Genomic DNA, 21,018 nt, shown 5'->3' with positions numbered 1-21,018 from the left:
CCAGGAATAATTCCTGAATGCAAAGCTAGGAGTAACTCCTGAGCACTGCTGGGATTGGCCCCCAAACTAAAAAACAAACAAACAAACAAAATGCACCAAGCTTGCTGGGAAGGACAAGCTCCCCACTCTTGGGGAGCAATGAAACAGATGGAATCCCCACAAAGGCTTTTCACAGAGTTGCAATATTTCTTCCAATTTGGGCTTTCACTACTTCTGTCTGTAGGGTCTGTTGTTTTCTCTCCTGTCTCCGAGGGTCTTTAGTCATTCTCCCGCTCCTGGGATCCCTTCCAGCATACCCTTTCAGCATTGTATAAAGAAGATGTCTGCACCACCCCAGTTTGCAAATGACAGTGGTGGGGCCCAAAGGGGGCAATGGCCACTGCTAGCACAGAGGTAGGCTGATGCTGCTCTTGACCGCTCCTTTCTGGTCCTCTGCTTGCCTTCACATTTAAGCTTCCTCCTCTTCTTTACTTGCACCCTAGACTCAGCCCCAGGGGAGCATGTATGCCTGGTAGTAAGGATGGGGGTGGGCTGGGGTGGAGGGGGGACTACATGAAGAAGAACTGAGGAAAATCCTTCACTAGGAATAAATCTCATTTTCCAGAAAGTCTTGACAGAATTAGGCATTAAGTTACAATATTTCAGAGAGCATCGTAATTCTATTGCAGACAACCCTTCATCATGGAATCTGAAAGCTGGGAAAATGCAAAACTCATTAGGTTAAAATAAACCACCTACTGCTTGGAAGAAAAGCTTATTTATCAATATCAATTTACTTATGATTACTCTGGCCAGCAATTGGTTATTTGCAAGAATTATGATTTGTGTGTTGCCTGGAGAGATGCGAATTTCATTTTTTTCTGCAATTGAGTGTTTGGTTTTTTTTTATATTTTAAAGGTATCAGTGTCCTTAGTAAAGGTTAGACAGTGAATCCTGGGGAGGAGAAGGGAGAAGGATAGGGAGGCAAGAAGGGAAGGAGGGGTATGGTGAGGAAAGGCATGTGGAAGGGGCTGACTGGGAAGTGGATATAGCCAGAGAGAAGCCCCTAGGAGCCTTGGGTCTGCAAGAGACTTTTCATTCATTAAGCAGACCATTACCCTTGTAAACCAGATGTCCTAAAGATGGAGCACTCCTTTGGTGGTAGTGAGCCTTCTGTCACTGCAAGTATCCAAGTACAGGGTGCAGGGTCATGAGTGCAGCTCTCTGAGGAGGAGCTGTTGAGTCGAGCTCTCCAGCCCTCATGTGCAGAACTCTCAGAACTGCAAACACTGGCTCTGGAAGTTAGGACAGGGCTAAGGGCTCCCCGAAGTATATTGAAGAAAGACTCTGGAATCTTCTAGTTCGGGAACTCCTATCTCTGGCTTGCGCTTGCTGATGATGCTATTAAGGCAGTGCCTTGGTTTGAGTCCTGCTCTGGTTTGCTTTCTGCTATTTCTGGTGTCTCTGGTCTCAGTCTCCTCAGCTGCAGAATGGGTTTGTGAGATGCTTTGTTTTGTGCTAAGAGCCCCAGCCACAGTTTCTCTCAAGCTCGTAGACTGTGTAGATATCAGGTGGCTCTGCTGCGTTCAGGATGATACCTGCATGCGCCCCATTCACATCTGTCACAACAGTGTTAGAGTCCTGCGAGTTAGACTGAGGAGATGGGTCTGAGCTTATGGTGCTCAAGGCAGTTGTCTGTCTTAGTAGCTTGTGTCCCACCCAGCCTGCTGGAATCCTTTTAAAGGGGCAGATTTTGGGGCTATAGGGGGTGAGCACCAAGAGGACCAAGGAGAAAGAGTTGAGTTTTGGGAGGTGGGAAAGGGGAGATAGGAAGCCACATCCTGGCCTCCCTCCTGCGCCTCATCCTGAATGAATCAGTTGGAGATGAGCTGAGGTCACTGGAGTGACCCCACTGCCCTGTCTGCCCACACATGCTCCTCCAAACCATCTCCACCTGGGTGAACTGTGTCGACATTGGGAGGGCAACAGAGCCCAGGAGTGTTGAGAAAGTCAAGCCAGCCTCAGAGGGACTCACACTTTTAAAAGACTCCCTATGAGTGACGGGGGACCAGTAGGGTTCTACTTAACTTTGGGGTTGGAGGCTGGAAGACTGCTTGGGAGTATTCAGCTGGATACCCGATTCAGTGCAACTCAAACAGGGGCCTGGGCACTCCCGTGACAAGGTGGCATAGAGGCCCCAATATAGGCAGAGCTGGCTCCTGGAGCCTCTGGGTGGGAGATCACTGTGGTTAGCTAGCTGAATTCTAGTCAGCTGCAGTGTCCTGGGTGGAAAAATTAAAAATGACTTTGTCATAGTATTTGTGTATGGTATGAGGTTCTCATATATTATCAGGCATCTGGGTTGTTTCCAGATTCTGGCTATTGTAAGTAGCTCTGCAGTGAATGTAGACATGCAGGAAGGCATTTTTGTATTGTGTTTTTGTGTTCCTAGGGTATATCCCTTGGAGTGGTATAGTTGGATCATTTGGGAGCTCAATTTCCAGTTTTTTGAGGAATCTCCATATTGTTTTTCATAAAGGCTGGACTACATGGCATTCCCATCAGCAGTGAATGAGAGTTCCTTTCTCCCAACATCCTCACCAGCACTTATTGTTCTTATTCTTTGTGATGTGTGCCAGTCTCTGTGGCATGAAATGGTACCTCATTGTTGTTTTGATTTGCACCTCCCTTATGATTAGTGATATGGAGCATTTTCTTCATGGTCTTTTGGCCATTTGTATTTCTTCTTTGAGGAATTGTCTGTTCATTTCTTCTCTCTCTCTCTCTCTCTCTCTCTCTCTCTCTCTTTTTAATTTTGGCACACCCAGTGATGCTCAGGGGTTACTCCTGGCTATGTGCTCAAAAATTGCTCCTGGCTTGGGGGACCATATTGGATGCTGGGGGATCAAACTGCGGTCCATCTAGATCAGATGTGTGCAAGGCAAATGCCTTACTGCTGTGTCACCACTCCAGCCCCCATTTATTTCAATTTTTTGATGGGGTTAATTTTTTTTTCTTGCTAAGTTCTTTCAGTGCCTTGTATATCTTATATATTAGCCCCTTATCTAAAGGATATTGGTGAATAGTTTCTCTCATTCTGTGGGTGGCCTTTGTATCCTCATCACTATTTCCTTTGACGTGCAGAAGCTTCTTAGCTTTATACAGTTCCATTTGTTTATCTCTGCTTCCACTTTCTTGGACAGTACTGTTTTTTCCTTGAAGATGCCTTTGATATCAGTGTCATGGAGTGTTTTAACTATGTGTTCTTCTATATACCTATGGTTTCAGGTCTGATATCAAGGTCTTTAATCCATTTGGATTTGACCTTTGTGCATGGTGTTAAATGGAGGTCTGAATTTACTTTTTTGCATATGGCTGACCAGTTGTCCCAGCACCACTTGTTAAAAAGGCTTTCATTGCTCCATTTTTTTTTTTTTTTTTTTGGTTTTTGGGTCACACCCAGCGGTGCTCAGGGGTTACTCCTGGCTGTCTGCTCAGAAATTGCTCCTGGCAGGCACGGGGGACCACATGGGACACCGGGATTCGAACCAACCACCTTTGGTCCTGGATTGGCTGCTTGCAAGGCAAACACCGCTGTGCTATCTCTCCGGGCCCTCATTGCTCCATTTTACATTTCTTGCCCCTTTATCAAATATTAATTGATTGTATGTCTGGAGGAACATTCTCTGAATACTCAAATCTATTTCACCGATCTGAGGGTCAATACCATGCTGTTTTAATGACTATTGCTTTGTAGTACAATTTAAAGTTGGGGAAAGTGCTGCCTTCCACCTTCTTTTTCCTTGGGATTGCTTTAGCTATTCGTGGGTGTTTATTGTTCTAAATGAATTTCAGGAGTGTTTGATCTACTTCTTTGAATAATGTTATATGTATATCTTTAGAGGAATTTTATTAAATCTATATAAAGCTTTGGGGAATATTGCCATTATAATGATGTTAATCCTGCCAATCCATGAACAGAGTATGTGTCTCCATTTCCTTGTGTCCTCTTTTATTTCTTGAAGGAGTGTTTTGTAGTTTTCTTTGTATAGATCCTTCACCTCTTGACTCCAAGGTATTTGAGTTTGAGTGACACTAGTGTGAATGGGATTGTTTTTTTCTAACGTTCATTTCTTTTTGTGTGTGTGAAAAAGTCTTTATTTTAAGAAAAAAATTTAGCTAAAAATACTTTTAACAAGTTTCACTTAGCAAAATACACGCAAAAGGAAATCACAGTACATAGGAAGGTTTAAGTCAAGGCCTCACCAATTCCTACAGTATTAGTATTGTGTCTCAATTTTCAAAACTAACTTTTTAAAAAGCTTAAACCTAACTTAAAATATTTTAAATAAAAACAACTTGAAAGAACAAACATGAGAAATGTTCCTCTTTGAATTAGGGATCTAGCATCTTGAGTATTCAAAAAAAAAAAAAAAAGCATGCCTCTCCATGTTTGGTGATATGGTGTAAAATACCCAGACTGAACATACATACTCAAAACTACTTTAACTCAGATAACATCACTTTGAAGTACACTACCAAAATGTTAATTGAGAATAGCTGAAAATAGTTTTACTCAATGTCACATGCTAGAAAAAAGTTTGCACGATAAAACGCTGAAGAGGTAATTTTTTAAATCCAGATTTCACAAACTAATGGTGCAAAATGGGTCCCACATCTTCCTTTAGAGAAATAACTGCTTTTCACTGCTTGTCGGCTGCGTGTGAAAATCTGATTGAAGTAAATTAATAGGAACATTTTCTCCTGTTGAAACTAATCATATATACCCGTGCTGTTCTGGCCACTGTAGCTAGCTTTGTAATAGCCACTCACAGATTTTCTCTCAAGGCCACTGTATGTGGACTGGGCAGTTACCCCCATGTCTTGCATCATCTGGCTGCTATATGCCCCATTAATGGCCCCTGTTGTGGAATTCAAGAAGAGTTCTATGTATCTGTTTGATTTTGGTATTAGGGTGATAATTACCTTCATAAAAACTATTTGAGAGTGTTTCTGTTTCTTCAATTTTCTGAAAGAGCTTCAAAAGCATTGGTAGTATTTCCTCTTGAAAGGTTTGAAATAATTTGTTAGTGAATCCATCAGGCCCTGGGCTTTTGTTTTTGGGAAGACTTTTGATTACCATTTTAATTTCCTCAATATTGATGAGTCTGTTCAGATATGCTAGATCATCCTGGTTCAACCACGGATATAATTTATAATTTATAATATATAAAACAGAAGATTATAAGAATCCAAGAATTTTTCCATTTCTCCCAGGTTCTTATGTCTTGTGGCTAGAGTTTTTCAAGGTAGTCTCTGATCACCCTTTGAATCTCTGTATTATCTGTAGTGATTTCCCCCTTTTTATTTGCTTTTTTGTTTGCTTGTTTGTTTGTCTGTCTTGGGGTCTCACCCAGCAGCACTTGGGTTACTCCTGGTTCTGCACTCAGAAATCATTCCTGGCAGGCACGGGACCAAAGAAGATGCCAGGGTTTGAACAATCGCCCATCCTGGATTGACTGCATACAAGGCAAACGCCCTACTGCTGTGCTATTTCTCCGTCCCCCCCCCCTTTATTTCTAATCTGGTTTGCTAAGTTTCTCTCTCTGAGTTTTGCTAGTGGTTTATCAATCTTCTTTGTTTTTTTTTTTAAAGAACCAACTTTTGCCTTTATTGATTTTTTGTATTGTCTTTTGGATTTCCACTTCATTGATTTCTACTTCAAGCTTTGTTATTTACTTCTGCCTGCCTATTTGTGGTTCATTTTTGTTGATCACTTTCTAATTTTATAATCTGTAACTTTAGGCTATTTATATAGGCCCCTTTTTCCTTTCTGTTGTATGCTTGCAAAGCTATAAATTTTCCTCTTCATACTACTTTTGCCGTGTCCCATACATTTTGATAATTTGTGTCTTAATTTATATTTGTTTCCAGGAATGTTTTGATTTCCTCTTTGATTTCATCTCTGATCCACTGGTTTTTCAGTAGTGAGCTGTTTAATTTCCAGACTTTAAAGTTTTTCTTCTGTACCTTCTCTAGTTCACTTCTAATTTTAGTGCATTGTGATCTGAGAAGGTAGTCTGTACAATTTCTTTTCTTTTCTATTTTTTTTTTGTTTGGCCATACCTGGTGATGCTCAGGGGTTACTCCTGGCTATGCACTCAGAAATCACTTCTGGCTTGGGGGACCATATGAGACATTAGGGGATCAAACTGTGGTCCATCCTAGGCTAGTGCGGCAAGGCAGACACCTTACTACTCTGCACCACCGCTCCCACCCCAGTTTGTACAATTTCTATCCTCTTGATTTTTTTTTTTTTGGTTTTTGGGCCACAACCGGTGATGCTCAGGGGTTACTCCTGGCTGTCTGCTCATAAATAGCTCCTGGCAGGCACGGAGGACCATATGGGACACCAGGATTCGAACCAACCACCTTTGGTCCTGGATCGGCTGCTTGCAAGGCAAACGCTGCTGTGCTATCTCTCCGGGCCCAATTCTCTTGATTTTTGATCTTGTTGCTTTCAGTATTTTATCCCTATCTGTGAGATTCATCATTGTGACTAGGATGTGTCTTGAGGTGCTTTTTTTTCATATCTCTTTTAGCTGGTATAACCAAATTCTGCATGCAGTCTTTAACTCTGGAAATTTTTCTGCAGTGATGTCCTTGACTGTTGATTCTTCTTGGGGATTTTCTTTCTGGGTGTCTAGGACACCAATGATTCTTATGTTGTTTCTGTTGAGTTCATCAAAGACTTCTATTTTCATCTGTTTACATTCTTTGAGGATTTTTACCATTGTCTGATCATTTGTTTTAAGGCTCTTTTTTTTGGGGGGGTCACACCCGGCGGTGCTCAGGGGTTACTCCTGGCTGTCTGCTCAGAAATAGCTCCTGGCAGGCACGGGGGACCATATGGGACACCGGGATTCGAACCAACCACCTTTGGTCCTGGATCGGCTGCTTGCAAGGCAAACGCCACTGTGCTATCTCTCCGGGCCCTTAAGGCTCTTTTTTATCTCTTTTGTTGTATGGAGTTGTTAGGCACCTCACCTTTCAGCTCACTGATTCAGTCCTCAGTTGCTGTAATTCTGTTGGAGAGGCTTTCCAGTAAGGTTTTCATTTAGCCTACCACGTTTTTTAATGTTATTTTATTTTGGAGTTTCCTGATTTCTATTTTTTCATATCCTCTTGATTCTTTTTTATAATTCCTTTAGATCAATCAATGCTTTCTTTGAGTTCTGTGAACATCTTCCATATTTCTTTTCTAAACTATTTGAGAGGCTAAACAGGTGGTTGGTATTTTTCGGGTCATCAGAGCTGCCATCTTCATTCTCTATGTATGGTGTTGGCCTACCTTGTTTCCCCATTGTTGTGTCTGTAGTGTGATGTTTTCGGCGTGTTGTGCTAAAGTTCTTTGACTAGGAGATGTGTGTGGACAGAGAGTGGTGGGCTCCTCTGGCTCTACCTTTCTTAGCAGGTGCCACCTCACCTCCAATCACATGGCTTCCTCAGACACTTCTAGGTGTTGTTGGCCCCACAACCCACAGCTCTGGGTTCAGCGGCAGTGGCTGTGATCCTGTGATGATGTTTTGAAAGTTGGTCCATATGCTTCTGTGTATCAGTACCTTTTTTTCTTGTTTTGATTTTCAGGGCCGCATCTGGCAAGGCTCAGGGACTACTTCTGACTCACTGCTATGAGTAAGGGGGTCACTTCGCTATGCTTGGGGACTAATGTGGTGTTGGGTATTAAACCAGTGGCTTCCAGCCTGCACAGCATTTGCTTTAGTCTTCTCATCCTACGACTTTCTCATTAATGTGCTGAGCGGCACCTGATATTCTAGATCCACCATGATTTTTACTTCTGGCCGGCTGGGGGAACCCTGTGGGATACCAGGAATTGAGCCCAGGTTGGCCGTTTTCAAGGCAAATGTTTTCCTCACTGTGCTGTCACTCAGGCCTTTGGTTCCACCATGTTTTGCTAATGGACTTGTCAATAGATGGACATTGGCATTGCTTCCACCTTTTGAGTCTTGGGAATAGCAGTGCCCTGAGCATATGTGTGTGGAATTTTATATGTGGAATTATCTCTTCATTTCTCTCAGATACATGCGTCGCCATGTCAGGGCATCCCAGACCTGTTTAACTGAGAACCCATCAAATTGTTCTTCCAGGGTCTGCACCATTTTCCATAACCCTCAGCAATGTGACTGGGTTTTGATTTCTCCAGTTCATCTCCAGCACTGTTTTTATCTGTCTTTTAATTATAATTCTACATGTGTGTATGTGTGAGAGAGAGAAACAGACAGACACGGAGTAGCTCACTGTGGTTGAGATTTACATTTTCCTATTCACAAATGATGCTGAGTATCTGTTCATTGAATTGATTGAGTTTATTGGCCAATTGCTTATCTTCTTCAGATAAAATGTCAGTTTATCTCTTTTGCACTTTTTTTTATTTCCAGTCTTCGGGCCATACTCAGTAGCACTCAGGTTACTCCTGGCTTTGCATTCATAAATCACTCCTGGCAGGTTTAGGGGGCCCTATGGGATGCTGGGGATCAATCCCAGGTCAGCTGCATGCAAGGCAAATGCCCTCCCCGCTATGCTATTGCTTCGGCCCCTCTTTTCATTTTCTTATGCTTTCATTTTGTTGAATTTTAAGTTATTAATTTTTTACTGGTCACCATTAGCCAGTACAAGTCATAAAGATTGCACTTATTTTTCTCCTAAGAATTTTATAATTTTAGCTCTTTCATTTATGTCATTAGATTTGCTTTGAATGAATTTTGGAGTATGGAGTTTTACTTTTTTTTTTTTAGTTTGTATGTGGCTACCCAGGTGTCATATAGCATTTGCTGAAAGGACTGCTTTCACTTGGTTGAATGATTTTGCTCCCTTAGTTAAAAATCAGTTGACCATAAACAAGGTTTTGATTTCTAGGCTCTCAATTTTATTCCATTGATCTGTGTGTCTATATGCCAGAGCCATGCTGCCTTGATTACTAGTTTTCTTTGAAATGGGGTATTTTCTACTATTTTTTTATTACATGCTACTATTAATTCAATGCATTTAGCCTCGAAAATACAGGGGAAAAAACACTAAGAATATTATCACCCGCAGTCTCACTTTTTAGTGATTTAATAAAAACATACATTTTTGCTATGTTTCTGATATATCCATTCATAATTTATATACCGCCCCCATCATGGGAAAGAGCTTGGTCTTACAACTTGTGTTTTCTATTTCATGGGATGAAAACTTTTTTATGTCAAGGAATGTTCTCTGCCAATGTGATTTCCCAGGATGAATACACCATCATATGACCTCATACTGATTATCCAAAGTGGGTTTGCTGGTGTAAATAGTGTTGCCATGAGCACCCTCAAAACTAAGCTCTACTGGGACCGGAGAGATAGCATGGAGGTAGGGCATTTGCCTTTCATGCAGAAGGATGGTGGTTCAAATCCCAGCACCCCATATGGTCCCCTGTGCCTGCCAGGGGTGATTTCTGAGCATTGAGCCAGGAGTAACCCCTGAGCACTGCCGGGTATGACCCAAAAACCAAAACCAAAACAAAACAAAAAACCCCTTGGGGCCTACGAGGTGGTGCTAGAGGTAGAGATAGACTGGTAGACCGGAGAGATAGCATGGAGGTAGGGCATTTGCCTTTCATGCAGAAGGATGGTGGTTCAAATCCCAGCACCCCATATGGTCCCCTGTGCCTGCCAGGGGTGATTTCTGAGCATTGAGCCAGGAGTAACCCCTGAGCACTGCCGGGTATGACCCAAAAACCAAAACCAAAACAAAACAAAAAACCCCTTGGGGCCTACGAGGTGGTGCTAGAGGTAAGGTGTCTGCCTTGCAAGCGCTAGCCAAGGAAAGATCGGACCGTGGTTCAATCCCCCGGCGTCCTATATGGTCCCCCCAAGCCAGGGGTAATTTCTGAGTGCTTAGCCAGGAGTAACCACCCCTGAGCACCAAACGGGTGTGGCCTGAAAAAAAAAAAACTAAGCTCTGCCACAATTCCAGGGACATCCCTTAAGGAAAATGTCCTCCCGGGGTATTGCGGGGTCAAAGATAAGCAGGTGTTTTAAGACATTACTTTATTGTACCAAGTGGCCTCGAAGAAGGTGACTGTTGATGTGAGGAGGGATGTTCACTACACACATTTCTAGGTGCAGTTACCCGATTCAAGAGTGGGATTGATGGGTCTGTTAGAGTCTCTTCCTCATGTCACACTCCAGATCTCTCTTGAGAGGGACTGTGGGTGCTCATTAATGTGAGAGGGATGGGCAGAGAGGGATGGGCAGAGAAGCTAGTCGAAGGCGGCATGTCCCCTAAGTCCTGGACCCTGTGTCCTTTCCCAGACCAGCACCTGGCTGGCTTCAGGTCTGCCCACACCTTTGAGCTTATGTAACACAGGAGAGACAAAGACCAGATTCTGGAAGCTGATTCTGCAGTAGCTCAGTGCTGAGACAATGGGAAAGCACCCTGAGCAGAAGTGGGGAGATGGACAGGCTCTCCAGCCTGGACATGGGAGTGAGACACAGATGGGGGTCGGTAACTGTGCTGAAAGTCAACTGGTTCCCATTGGTCAGCCTTGCTGTCTACAGGCCCTGTGCTAAGGCTTGTGAAAGATATTTAGAAAGTAGTAATGTGAAAGAGTGGTGGCCTTTCCTTTTGTTTTATTATTTTTAGTTCTTTATGTTTTGGGATATTTTTATTTGGTTTTAGTTTGGGACTACACCCAGTGATGCTTAGGGCTGACTTCTGACTCTGTGCTCAGGAATCAATCCTGGCGGTACTTGGGGCACCTATGGGATGCCAGGTATCAAACTCAGGTTGGCCACATGCAAGGCAAGCACCCTCTTCTTTGTGCTATTGCTCTGGCTCTTATGTTTTTGTTTTTGTGTAAAGGGACTGATTCCTGGCTCTCTTGGTAGTGCTCAAGGGACCTTATAAGGTGCCAGGAGTCAAACTGGGGTTGACCATGTACAAGGCAAGTGTCTTATCATCTTGTACTATTTTCTGGCTTCTATTTTATTATTTTAAATTTAATTTATTTTAGAGGCTACAGAGATAATACAGTGGGCAAGTCACTTATCCATGCATGCATGGATGGGTTTGATCCCCAGTGTTTCATATAGCCCCCCAAATTCCACTAGTACAGAGCCAGGAGTGACCCCTGAACATTGCCACATGTGACCTCAAAGCAAATAAACAAAAATTATGATTTATTTTACATTAAACCAATTGTTCTAGGATCAGCACAGGGAGTGGACCTCAGTCCTTCCCACACATACTAAATTCATGTTCAAACATATAAGCTATGTATAGATCCCTCTTTTCCTTTTTATTGGGATAAAATTTACTAACCATAAAAATCAATTTTTTTTACCATTTTAAAACCATTTTGGAGCTTGGTTTTGCTATAATGTAATAAATTGTGCCTAATTATTTTTTTGGCCACACCTGGCAATGCTCAGGGGTTACTCTTTGGCTCTGTGCTCAGGAATCACTCCTTGTAGTGCTCAGGGAACCATATCAGATACCAGGGATTGAACATGGGTCGGCCACATGCAAGGCAAATGCCCTATCTGCTGTGCTATAGGTCTGGCCCCTAAATTGTGCCATTTTAACCCGTAGCCCTGGACCACAGAACTGAGATTTCCAAGTAGGGGAGGCAGGATTGGGTGACCCTACCCTTGGCTGTCTCCCCCACCTAGCTACATGGAAGAGGCTTGGGAGCATGGTCCTCAATGGCTCGTCCATTAGTGGCTCTTAAGCTGCCCACGGCAGGCGCCTTCTCACCAGCACAGCACTCTGTGTGTAGCGACAGTGAATAATCCCCAAATTGTGTTTGATTTCTGCCGTGCGTTTCTGTGTTTCTATTCAAAGCTGAGTACATCTGATTTTATGGGAATTCATAACAGTGCAGATGAAATTGTGGCCCCCTGCCGTGAAAATCGCTTGCTCCTGAGAAGCTGAACCGCTGTTCAGCTGTCCCCGGTTCCTCCCCCACTCCAGCTCTGTCCCTGCTGCATGGAGGGCCCCCACCACAGGTAGCTCTGGGTCCTGTCTGCCTCTGAGCCCCTAGTGATTGGCTGCTCTCCTGGCAGAGGGGAGCTGGCTCAGCTGAGCCCCTGTAACTCAGCTCTGAACAAGGAGGGAAAAGAAGCCATGTAGACCGGGTGGGTCAGAGAGACACTTTTGTAGGTCCTTCCTCTTCACACCAGCTGGCAAGGAGAGGGTGTTTTGGGCTCACAAAGAAGGAATTACTTGACAACATCTAAAAATGGCATTTCTTGGGACCAGGGCAATAGCCAGCGGGGAGGGGAATCTGCTTTGCATGCAGCTGACCTGGATTCCATCCTTGGCATCCCATTTGGTTCCCTGAGCACTGCCAGGAGTGATTCTTGAGCACAGAACCAGGAGAAACCCCTGAGCATCCCCCCAAAAAATTGCATCTTGAAAGAGAGGGAATTCCAGCTGTCCATTGAGCAACTTTGAAGCTCAGACCACAACGGGCCTCACGGTCTCTCTTGGCTGAATTCTCCCAGCAGCTTGGAGGCAGGGTATGAGACTGGCCCCTTTGACACCCGCCCTCCCATTCCACAGCCCACTCATAGTCACTGGTTCCCTCTTTGCACCCTGAAGGCACAACAGGCCTGTGATCCAATGAGGATTCTAGGAGGTAGACCCATGCAAACATGATTGGGGGCTTGGCTTTTAGTGCGTCACAGCCAGAGAGATAGCCCAACAGGTGGGTGCTTACCTTGCACATAGCCAACTCTTGTTCGATTCCTGGCACCCCATAGGGTCCCATTAGTCCCATCACTGCCAGAAATGATCCCTGAGTGCAAAGCTAAGAAAAAAGAAACATAAACTCTGAGCACTGCTGGGTATGATCTCCCTTAAATAAAAAAATTATAATATAAAATAAACACATATATCTTAGACTCTTTTGCCCTTCCAAGAACCACTTTAGGTCTACTTATTTTGATGTGTGAAGGGACAGCCTTTGTGTTTGTAGGTCATCTAGTGTTTACAATGGGCTCAGGACTCAAAAGGAGAGCTCCCCAGGCCTGGAATTGGGAGCAGAATACTTTTCTCTGTCTTGTAGAGATGCTGCGGGGTCTCCATCTCCATCTTGGTCTCACATTACTCAGCACTGAGTACAGATCAAGGATTCCAGAGGGAAAGTTTCTGCTTGGTCCTTCAGAACACAACCTGGAGGGGTGGAGCAATAGCACAGCTTTTTCTTTACCTGCGTTGATCCAGATTCACTTCCTGTCATTACATAGGGTCCCCCCGAACACTGCCAAGAGTAATTCCTGAGCACATATTCAGGAGTAACCCCTGAGTACTACTGGGTGTGGCCCGAACCCCCCAAATTCAGTACATTTTTGTTCCCTCCCCTGTTGTATATGTAAACATTTCAATGGGATTATTATATTACTGATTCTATCCTGATAGGCAATTGTGCCCTACCCTACGGTGTGACCTGATTCTGCTCCCACACTAGGGTGGTACCTGATTATGATGTATAAAAGCAAGGGTCTGTGGAAGGAAGGGGCTTTTTCCTGGGGCTGATTCTGGGGCTTTGGCTTCAGCCTTATGCACGGAATAAAGCTGTTACCTTCAGACGCCTGACTGCCTGTTAGCTTTATACCCGCGCATTCACCTCAGAACCGTCGGCTGAACTGGGTAGCAGACGCGTGGTCCGAGCTGGAGGAGAAAGACCTAATCCTCCATCCCTCCATCAGTCAACCCCATCAAGGGTTGTTCTGCAACACTCCCCCTTTCCTTCCCTTCATGCCAGTCACTGATGTTCTTTTGGGGTCGGGGTTCTATATCCACCTCGCCATGGTGCTCACACATTCTCTGTTGTGATGCTCACTGCTGTGCACATGCTTTGGGAGTACACACTGGGGTTTGTGTTCCCTTAGCACGAACATTTCCTACATGACCATGGGTGGGAGGGTCCTACCCTTCATTGAAGACCCAAAGTTATAGTTGTGTTTGCTTGCTGAGGGTGGTTGGTGCACCTTCTCTCTCTCTCTCTCTCTCTCTCTCTCTCTCTCTCTCTCTCTCTCTCTCTCTCTCTCTCTCTCTCTCTCTCTCTCTCTCTCTCTCTCTCTCCTTTCTCTCCTTTTTTCCCCTATTTGATTGTCCCCTCTCCTCACTCCTCATCTCCTGAGCACCGGGGTGGGCAGTGCTGGGAGGTGGGGGCAGGACCCCCTCCACAAAGGCAATGCTGACCTTCACCTCCTTTTCATTCCCAGGAGCCATGAGGGGCCATGTCGCCACCAGCTGCCGCATGCTCTGGCTTTTGGCGTTGGTTTCTGGATGCTGGGGTGAGTTGAATTCTCTGCCCCACCCCTACCCCCATCCTCCAGCTGGCATCTCGGCTCTGGCTCCCTAGAGACTCTGTCCTTAGGCTCCCAACCTGGGCCTCATCTCTGGCCTGCCAGCTGTCCCTAGAGGGCCCAGCAGGGAAGGGCGGGGCCTTGAGAAACACCCAGTGAAGACTGAGACCTGCCTTCCTCGGTACAGTGTGGCTATGTGTGCCCCACTCTCGGGTAGAACCGACTCACTCCTCCAGGAGCTGGTAGCCTGGCAGGGAAGGACAGAAAGGCACAGGGGACAGAGTGATAGCACAGTGGGGAGGGCATCTGTCTTGCATTCTGCTGACCCAGGTTCTATCCCCAGCATCCCATATGGTCCCCAAGCCTGCCAGAAATAATTTCTAAGCACATATTGAGGAGTAACCCCTGAGTGCTGCCAGGTCTTTGGTTTTGCCAAAACTAAAGAATTAATTAAAAAAAAAAACTTGAAAGGCCTGAGAGATAGCACAATGGTAGGGCTTTTGCCTTGCACATAGCCGACCTGGGATGACCTAGGTTCTATTGCCAGCATCTCATATCGTCCCCCGAGCCTGTCAGGATCTATTTCTGAGTGCAGAGCCAGGAGTAACCCCTGAGCACCACTGGGTATGGCCCAAACCCAAAAAACAACAAAAAAACAGGTGAACAGCAGGGCAGTATAGGACACACAGAAGGGGATACTGAGTCTGGGCTTTGGAGCTTGCCAGGGATAGGAAGCAGCCAGCTCAAGGATGTGCCCTCCTCTCCAGATCTAGTGGTAGCCAACTTAGTGCCAGCTAAAGTGCCCAGGAGACTGCCAAGCATTTGCATCTCCCTAGGCTCAGCAGGTCAGTGCTGTGTGATGGAGCCTGCCTGGGATGACTGTACACCTGACGCAGCATCCCTGTGGCTGGTTTGTATCTGGTATTGACCCCAGGGCACACGTGCCTGGCGACGAGAGCAAACACATTTCTGAACAAGGTGGCTCCTGCCGCTGCCTCTGCCCCTGCCCTGGGGAGCAGGTGCCTCTGGAAGAAGCTGCAGCCTTGTACTCGAGAGAATGTGGCCAGCCTGTTGCAGGTCTCTGCAGAATGAAACCTTTCCCAGGCAGCCAGCACCTGGTGGTGGGTCCTGGTGCCAAGTTGCCACCATCTGTGAAGGGCTGGGAGCTAGGCTAAAAGAACATTCTGAGGTGGCTTATTTCATGCCCAGACAGCCCTGCAGTAAGTCCTCTTCTTGTTGCTTTTTTTACACAAGAGGAAACTGAGGCAAGGACAGTCCTGAGAGCTGAAAGAGGCACCCTTAGGCTTCTTCCAGCAAGGCCATGTGAGGACTTTGGCCTGGTCTAGGGGTCCCCTGTGGGAAGTTGCACTCTGTGGGGCTGAAGAGAGAGTGAACATTTGTGTGGTGGTTGTGACTTCCCAGGAAAAGGTCCCCTCTGACTAGATTGGAAGAGTGGGCTAAGATTTAGCAAGTGCAGGGAGAAGAGCCAGTGGTGAGAGAGGCAGAGTTGGCATGTGGTGGTGGTGGTGGTGGTGGGGTTCAGCCTGGCTGTAGGCAGGTGGAGGTCAGAGGAGGCCCAGCTCATTCTCAATTCTCGAGTGAAAGGGAACTGGCTGGCTCCAACCTTCTTGCCTTGTTGAGCAGCTCCCTATTACTTACCATTATTGTTTTTGGTAGGGGCCACACCCTGCCATGCTCAGGCCTTTCTCCTGACTCTGTACTCGGGTATCACTCCTAGTGGGGCTCAAACCTGGGTCAGTGGCAAGCCCAGCAGCACCTCCCCTCTGTCCAATCACTCTGACTGTCATTCATTTCAGGGACATTGGTCCCTTTGCTCAGCACTCACAGTGATGTTCATTCAAATACATGCAGAGGAAGACACAGTTTTGTACCCACTGATAGTGCAAGTTTCTATAGCCCTGTGTATGGCAGTGTGTTTCAGCTTATCTCAGTGCCTGTAGACAGGAGCAGTAGCCTCAAGTGACCTGGGGCCAAGCTGCTCCTCTACCTGTCTGTTGGTATTTGCAGTGAGGCAGGATAGTGGCCTGGGAGTCCTGAGAAGGCACTGGTCCCCAGCCCCAGACTTTATGTCCCTTATAGCCCATACCCCCTGCCGTGTGTCTCATTGGCTGGTGTTGGTCTGACTCTCTTGTCTTCCAGGCCAGGTGAACCGGCTGCCCTTCTTCACCAACCACTTCTTCGACACGTACCTGCTGATCAGTGAGGACACACCTGTGGGTGAGTGAGTAGACGTTGGGGCCAACGAGAGGCATCCTGGGGACAGTGGGGTGGATCCCCTCTCTGTCTTCCAGTTGTGTCACAGACTCTGAAGCCTGAGACCATCTTCTCCTCGTTATCAGAATCTCTGCTGTAGTGTCACTGATCTCTGGGGCTCACCCAACCCTTGCTTGTTTGCCTCCCAGAACGGGGTCCTTGTTATTGTGCTTTCTAAGACCTCTGAATGTCACACCTGAAGCCACACAAGCCTGGTACTCATATCATGACACTTACTTTATTTATTGATTTTAATATGTACTTTATTTGGGTGTTAGATGTTATTTTTTTGTTATATTTTTCAAATCTTGTATTATAACACCAAGTTGTTCATAATTACAGTCGTTTCAGGCATTGAATGTTTCAACACCTAATCCCACAACCAGGGTGACCTTTCCTTCACTGGTGTTACCTATCTCCCACCCACCAACTTGCCCCCTTAAGGCATAAGCAAATTGATTTCATATTGTTTGTTACAACACAAAAGCAAATGGAATGATCAAAACTTAGATCAACAGGATCAACTTGAAATGATTGTTCTTTCTCTACCTGATGTGACTAAAATCAGTGTCTGAGGACTGATTAGGCTGTGGCTGGTGTTAGTGGAGTTTTTGTGTTACTGTTTAGGCTCCCTGAGCTTGAGGGATTCCAATGGAACTTTCCTCTTAGAAGTCCTAGGATACCACTGGAGTGACAACTACTAGGAAATTCTGAGGCATGGCTCACCTGCAAGTGGTCAGGTGATCTGGGATCTATAGATCGGGGAAAAAAAATATAGTGGCTTGGCGGCAGTTTGATGAGCTTAAGTCAGGAGTCTGGGCCATTCTATTGGAGGGTGTAGGGTTTTTAGCTAAGGAATCTGCACTCATTTACCTACCTCTTGCAAAACTTGGAAGGGAGAAGTTATTGTTTGTTCTGTGGCATTTCTTGCTCTCACTCTACTTTCTGTGCTGAGTGCGCCCATTTCTATCATGGCAAAACTTTGTTAAGAGAGGAATGTGACAATCTTGTCCTCTTCTCATCCACATCCGTGCTCAGGAGCCTCCTTCCCGAAGAAGACCAGGTTTCTTCGCCTGCACCCGCAGCACTGCCTGAGCTCAGCTGTGGCTGGAGATCCAGGGGGATGAAATAAATTGAACCCGGCGTGTAGCTCTCCACGTGGCAGGCACTCACATGACATGGCCCTGGAAGGTCCCCAGGGCTTCTTTGGACACTGTGTCCTCTGTGCTCATTAGGGCTGTGTTAGGGACAAGCAAGGCCTGCTACCTGTGCTCAGCCAGGGAGGCCGTGGTTCTGTGCCTGAAAGAGTGAAAGAGCGTCTCTCCCAGCCTAACAGAGAGATTGGGGTGGTGGTGGTGGTACATGTAACTGACAGGTAATCTATACATGCTTGTTGATTTTTTTACCCATTCACAGAGGTTTGTAAATAGATCTTGTAGGTAGATCTCGGATCTTGGTCGCAGGTTTAGCGCCTTCATGATCAGTATCATGATCACCTCCCACAGTCTCACTTCCATCCAACATCTCCCAGGTGGAGCTTTTCCACCCTCTTTATGCCTCCTCTTCCTGCTTCCCTTTTGGCGATATCCATGTCTGCTTGGAGCCTAAAATTTACTTTTGTTTGGCCATTTTGCCTTGTTTCCTCATTGACTTTGCTTCTTTATGGTCCACCTTGGTAAGGACTTTGTCTTTTTCTTTTGACTTATTCCCTCTGCGTGTCCAGAACTTCCAGACCCATGCAAGGCAAATGCCCTCCTTGCTGTGCTATTACTCTGTTCCCTATTTTGCTTTTTTAAATCCGTGTCTGCACAGGGACACTTAGGTGATATCTAGCCCTTATTCATGTGTGTATATTGCTGTGATGGTCATGGGGGTTCCCAGATATCTTTGACTGGGTGTAATACACCCTTTTGTGTCAAGTCCAATATGGACATATGTAAAAGAGATGCAGAAGCCTTTTCAGAAAGCCTGTCTGACGTACCCCCACAACCCCCACTGTGTGGCTCAGAGGACCCCCAGAAGTCCAGCCTCTCATCCTCTCCTTGTTGGACACTGCCATCTGGGTGGGAACTGGACTAGCAGGCACATTTCTGATTGTCAGTGGGCATTGTCAGCATGGTCTGGTAACACTCAGAGTATTGAGGGGTCACTCCTTGGGTTTGCTGGGTGGAGCCAATTTGAGGAGTAGTCTTGGGGACTTGGGTTTGCCAGACTCATGAGGGAGCTTTTGAGATGTTCTCTTCCATACTAGCTGACATCTGAGGGTGTTTGGGGGCTCCTGGATTCATCTGTGGTGCCTTCCTTGACCCAGACCCAATATGTGGACAGCAAGGGGCTGACCGAGAAACTTGTATGCAGGAAAATCACATAGTGTCAGCAGCTTTGAGCAAAATTAAGGGCTTAATTTTGATGACAGATAGAGGTTTAGATAGAGGAGAGAGAGACAGAGAGAGACAGAAACAGAGGGAGGCAGAGAGAAACAGAAAGAGACAGAGAAAAAGAGAAGGGAAGAGAAGAGAGAGGAGGAGAGCCCATATCCGTTTCCTAAGGTTAGTCCTCCCGGTTGATGGAGAGTCTTCGTCCAGATTCTCTGGCTCCCACTTGGATGCCCAGTGATGGGTGAAGGAGAGCTCGTGGTCTTAGAAGGCAGCTCATCTTTTGGGGAAGGGACAGATATGGAATGAAAATTGCTTTTGGTATGTAGGTTGGGACTTTCATTTCCAGACTGACCACAAAGGGTATGAATTAAGTCCTTTTTTTCCTGCATTTTGGACCATACCCGATGACATTCAGGGGTTACTCCTGGCTATGTGCTCAGAAATCGCTCCTGGCTTGGGGGGCCAAATGGGACACGGGGGGGTGGGGTGGGGGGATTGAACTGCAGTTCGTCCTAGGTTAGCGCATGCAAGGAAAATGCCCTACCACTTGTGCCACCACTACAGACAGAATTGTCCATTTTAAAATTCCCCTCTAAGAGGGAGCTGGAGTGATAGCACAATGGAGAGAGAGTTTTCCTTGTACTTGGTCTACCCATGTTTGATCCCCAGCATCCTATATGGTCCCCCAAACCTGCCAAGAATAATTTCTGAGTGGAGAGCTATAAGTAATCCATGAGCACCTCTGGGTGTGACCCCCAAACCAAAAACCATAAAAAGAAAAATATTACCTCTTAGAATTGGAAGTGGCATGTAACTACAAACACATGCCACCTGGGTTGAAGATAAGGATTTTCGTACACCTGTTTTGATGTGTTTTTTGCTCTTGATTCAGTCCTGACTGTAGGCCAAGGACAGTGTTCTGGGGTGACCGGGTATGCCCCGCACAGCTGTCTGAAACCCTTCAAAACTCAGGCTCTGTGATATTCTCCTCACCCATCTCAAGTTCCAATTCTCTTGGCCCAATTCCTGTTGGATGACTATTGCATCTGGAGATGACAGAAGCTGAATGAAATCATTAAGTTACTCTGTCATTCCCCCCAACCTGGTAACACCCCCCCCAGTCCCATGTGTCCTGTTCAGGACATGATGTCAGCTCCTGGCTGGGCCAGGAGGAACGAGGGCAGAGCAAGGACCAGGTCCTTATAGGGCTGGTTGGCATTGTTGGCACCAACCCTGACTGTCAGCATTGGTGGGGTGAGTAAAGCATCTGTTGTCCTCCCTTTCCCACTCAGTGTTCTTCATTGACACCCCAATATCATTCATGTGGATGTCAGATGTGCTTCCACACGGCAAGTCCAGTGGTTGATTTTCAACTTCTCTCCAGTGCACCAATTTGCATAATTTGCCTGTTGAGTTGTTCTTTTTTTGCGATCCTGTCCTAGTTCTTCCAATCTCCTAGACCTCGTTTACATTCTTTTTTTTTTTTGAGGGGGCTATGCTTGGCTGTGCTCAGGGTTCTGTTCTCAGAGATCACTCTTGGAGGTTTTCAGGGATCAAACCAAGGTTGGCTGTATTAAGACAAGTGCAAGTGCTGTCTCTTCAGCCCTTTTTCCTACATTCTTCATATTCTCACACCTGGTCTACCCACTGGGTTGCAGTTTAGGGGACCCTGTGCTGACAACCCCAAGCTCCCCCCACACAGGAGAGTATGCTCTCAAATCTCCACTTCCCCCTACAGGTCCAAAGGGGTCTCAGTCTTGTGTGAAGGTCCCCAGCCCTGATCTCCTCCCCAAGGCTCCTGCTTCCCTGGCGCCTTCCACCCAGATCTACACAGTCAGAAACTTGGCATCACCCCTTGCCTCTTTCTCTTCCATTTCTCTCCCATGTCTTCTGGAAAAAACTGCCAGCTCCCTCTGCAGAAGATTTCCAAAGTTGCCACTGGAAAGACAGGACAGTGAGTTTTGACCTTGGTTAGATCCCTGGTACCTTGTATGGTTCCTGAGTGCTGCCTGTTGAGACT

The 21,018-nt window shown here is 46.0% G+C and overlaps 2 protein-coding genes across 2 annotated transcripts in view; one reads left to right on the top strand and one right to left on the bottom strand.

Annotated features, from left to right (window-relative positions):
* Positions 1 to 21,018, bottom strand: part of SPOCK2 (SPARC (osteonectin), cwcv and kazal like domains proteoglycan 2) — an 836,669-nt gene that overhangs the window by 342,949 nt on the left and 472,702 nt on the right. The gene's annotated exons all lie outside the window — the stretch shown is intronic.
* Positions 1 to 21,018, top strand: part of CDH23 (cadherin related 23) — a 343,293-nt gene that overhangs the window by 32,715 nt on the left and 289,560 nt on the right. Inside the window, exons 2-3 of the mRNA XM_049789257.1 lie at positions 14,263 to 14,334; positions 16,507 to 16,584. Of these exons, the coding sequence (XP_049645214.1) occupies positions 14,268 to 14,334; positions 16,507 to 16,584 (145 nt within the window). The 5' untranslated portion in view covers positions 14,263 to 14,267. The remainder of the gene's footprint in view (positions 1 to 14,262; positions 14,335 to 16,506; positions 16,585 to 21,018) is intronic.

This window comes from Suncus etruscus, chromosome 15 (genome assembly GCF_024139225.1).
Source record: "Suncus etruscus isolate mSunEtr1 chromosome 15, mSunEtr1.pri.cur, whole genome shotgun sequence".
NCBI lineage: Eukaryota > Metazoa > Chordata > Mammalia > Eulipotyphla > Soricidae > Suncus > Suncus etruscus.
Note: the sequence above shows the minus strand (reverse complement) of the source record. Positions and strands in the feature narration are given on the sequence as shown.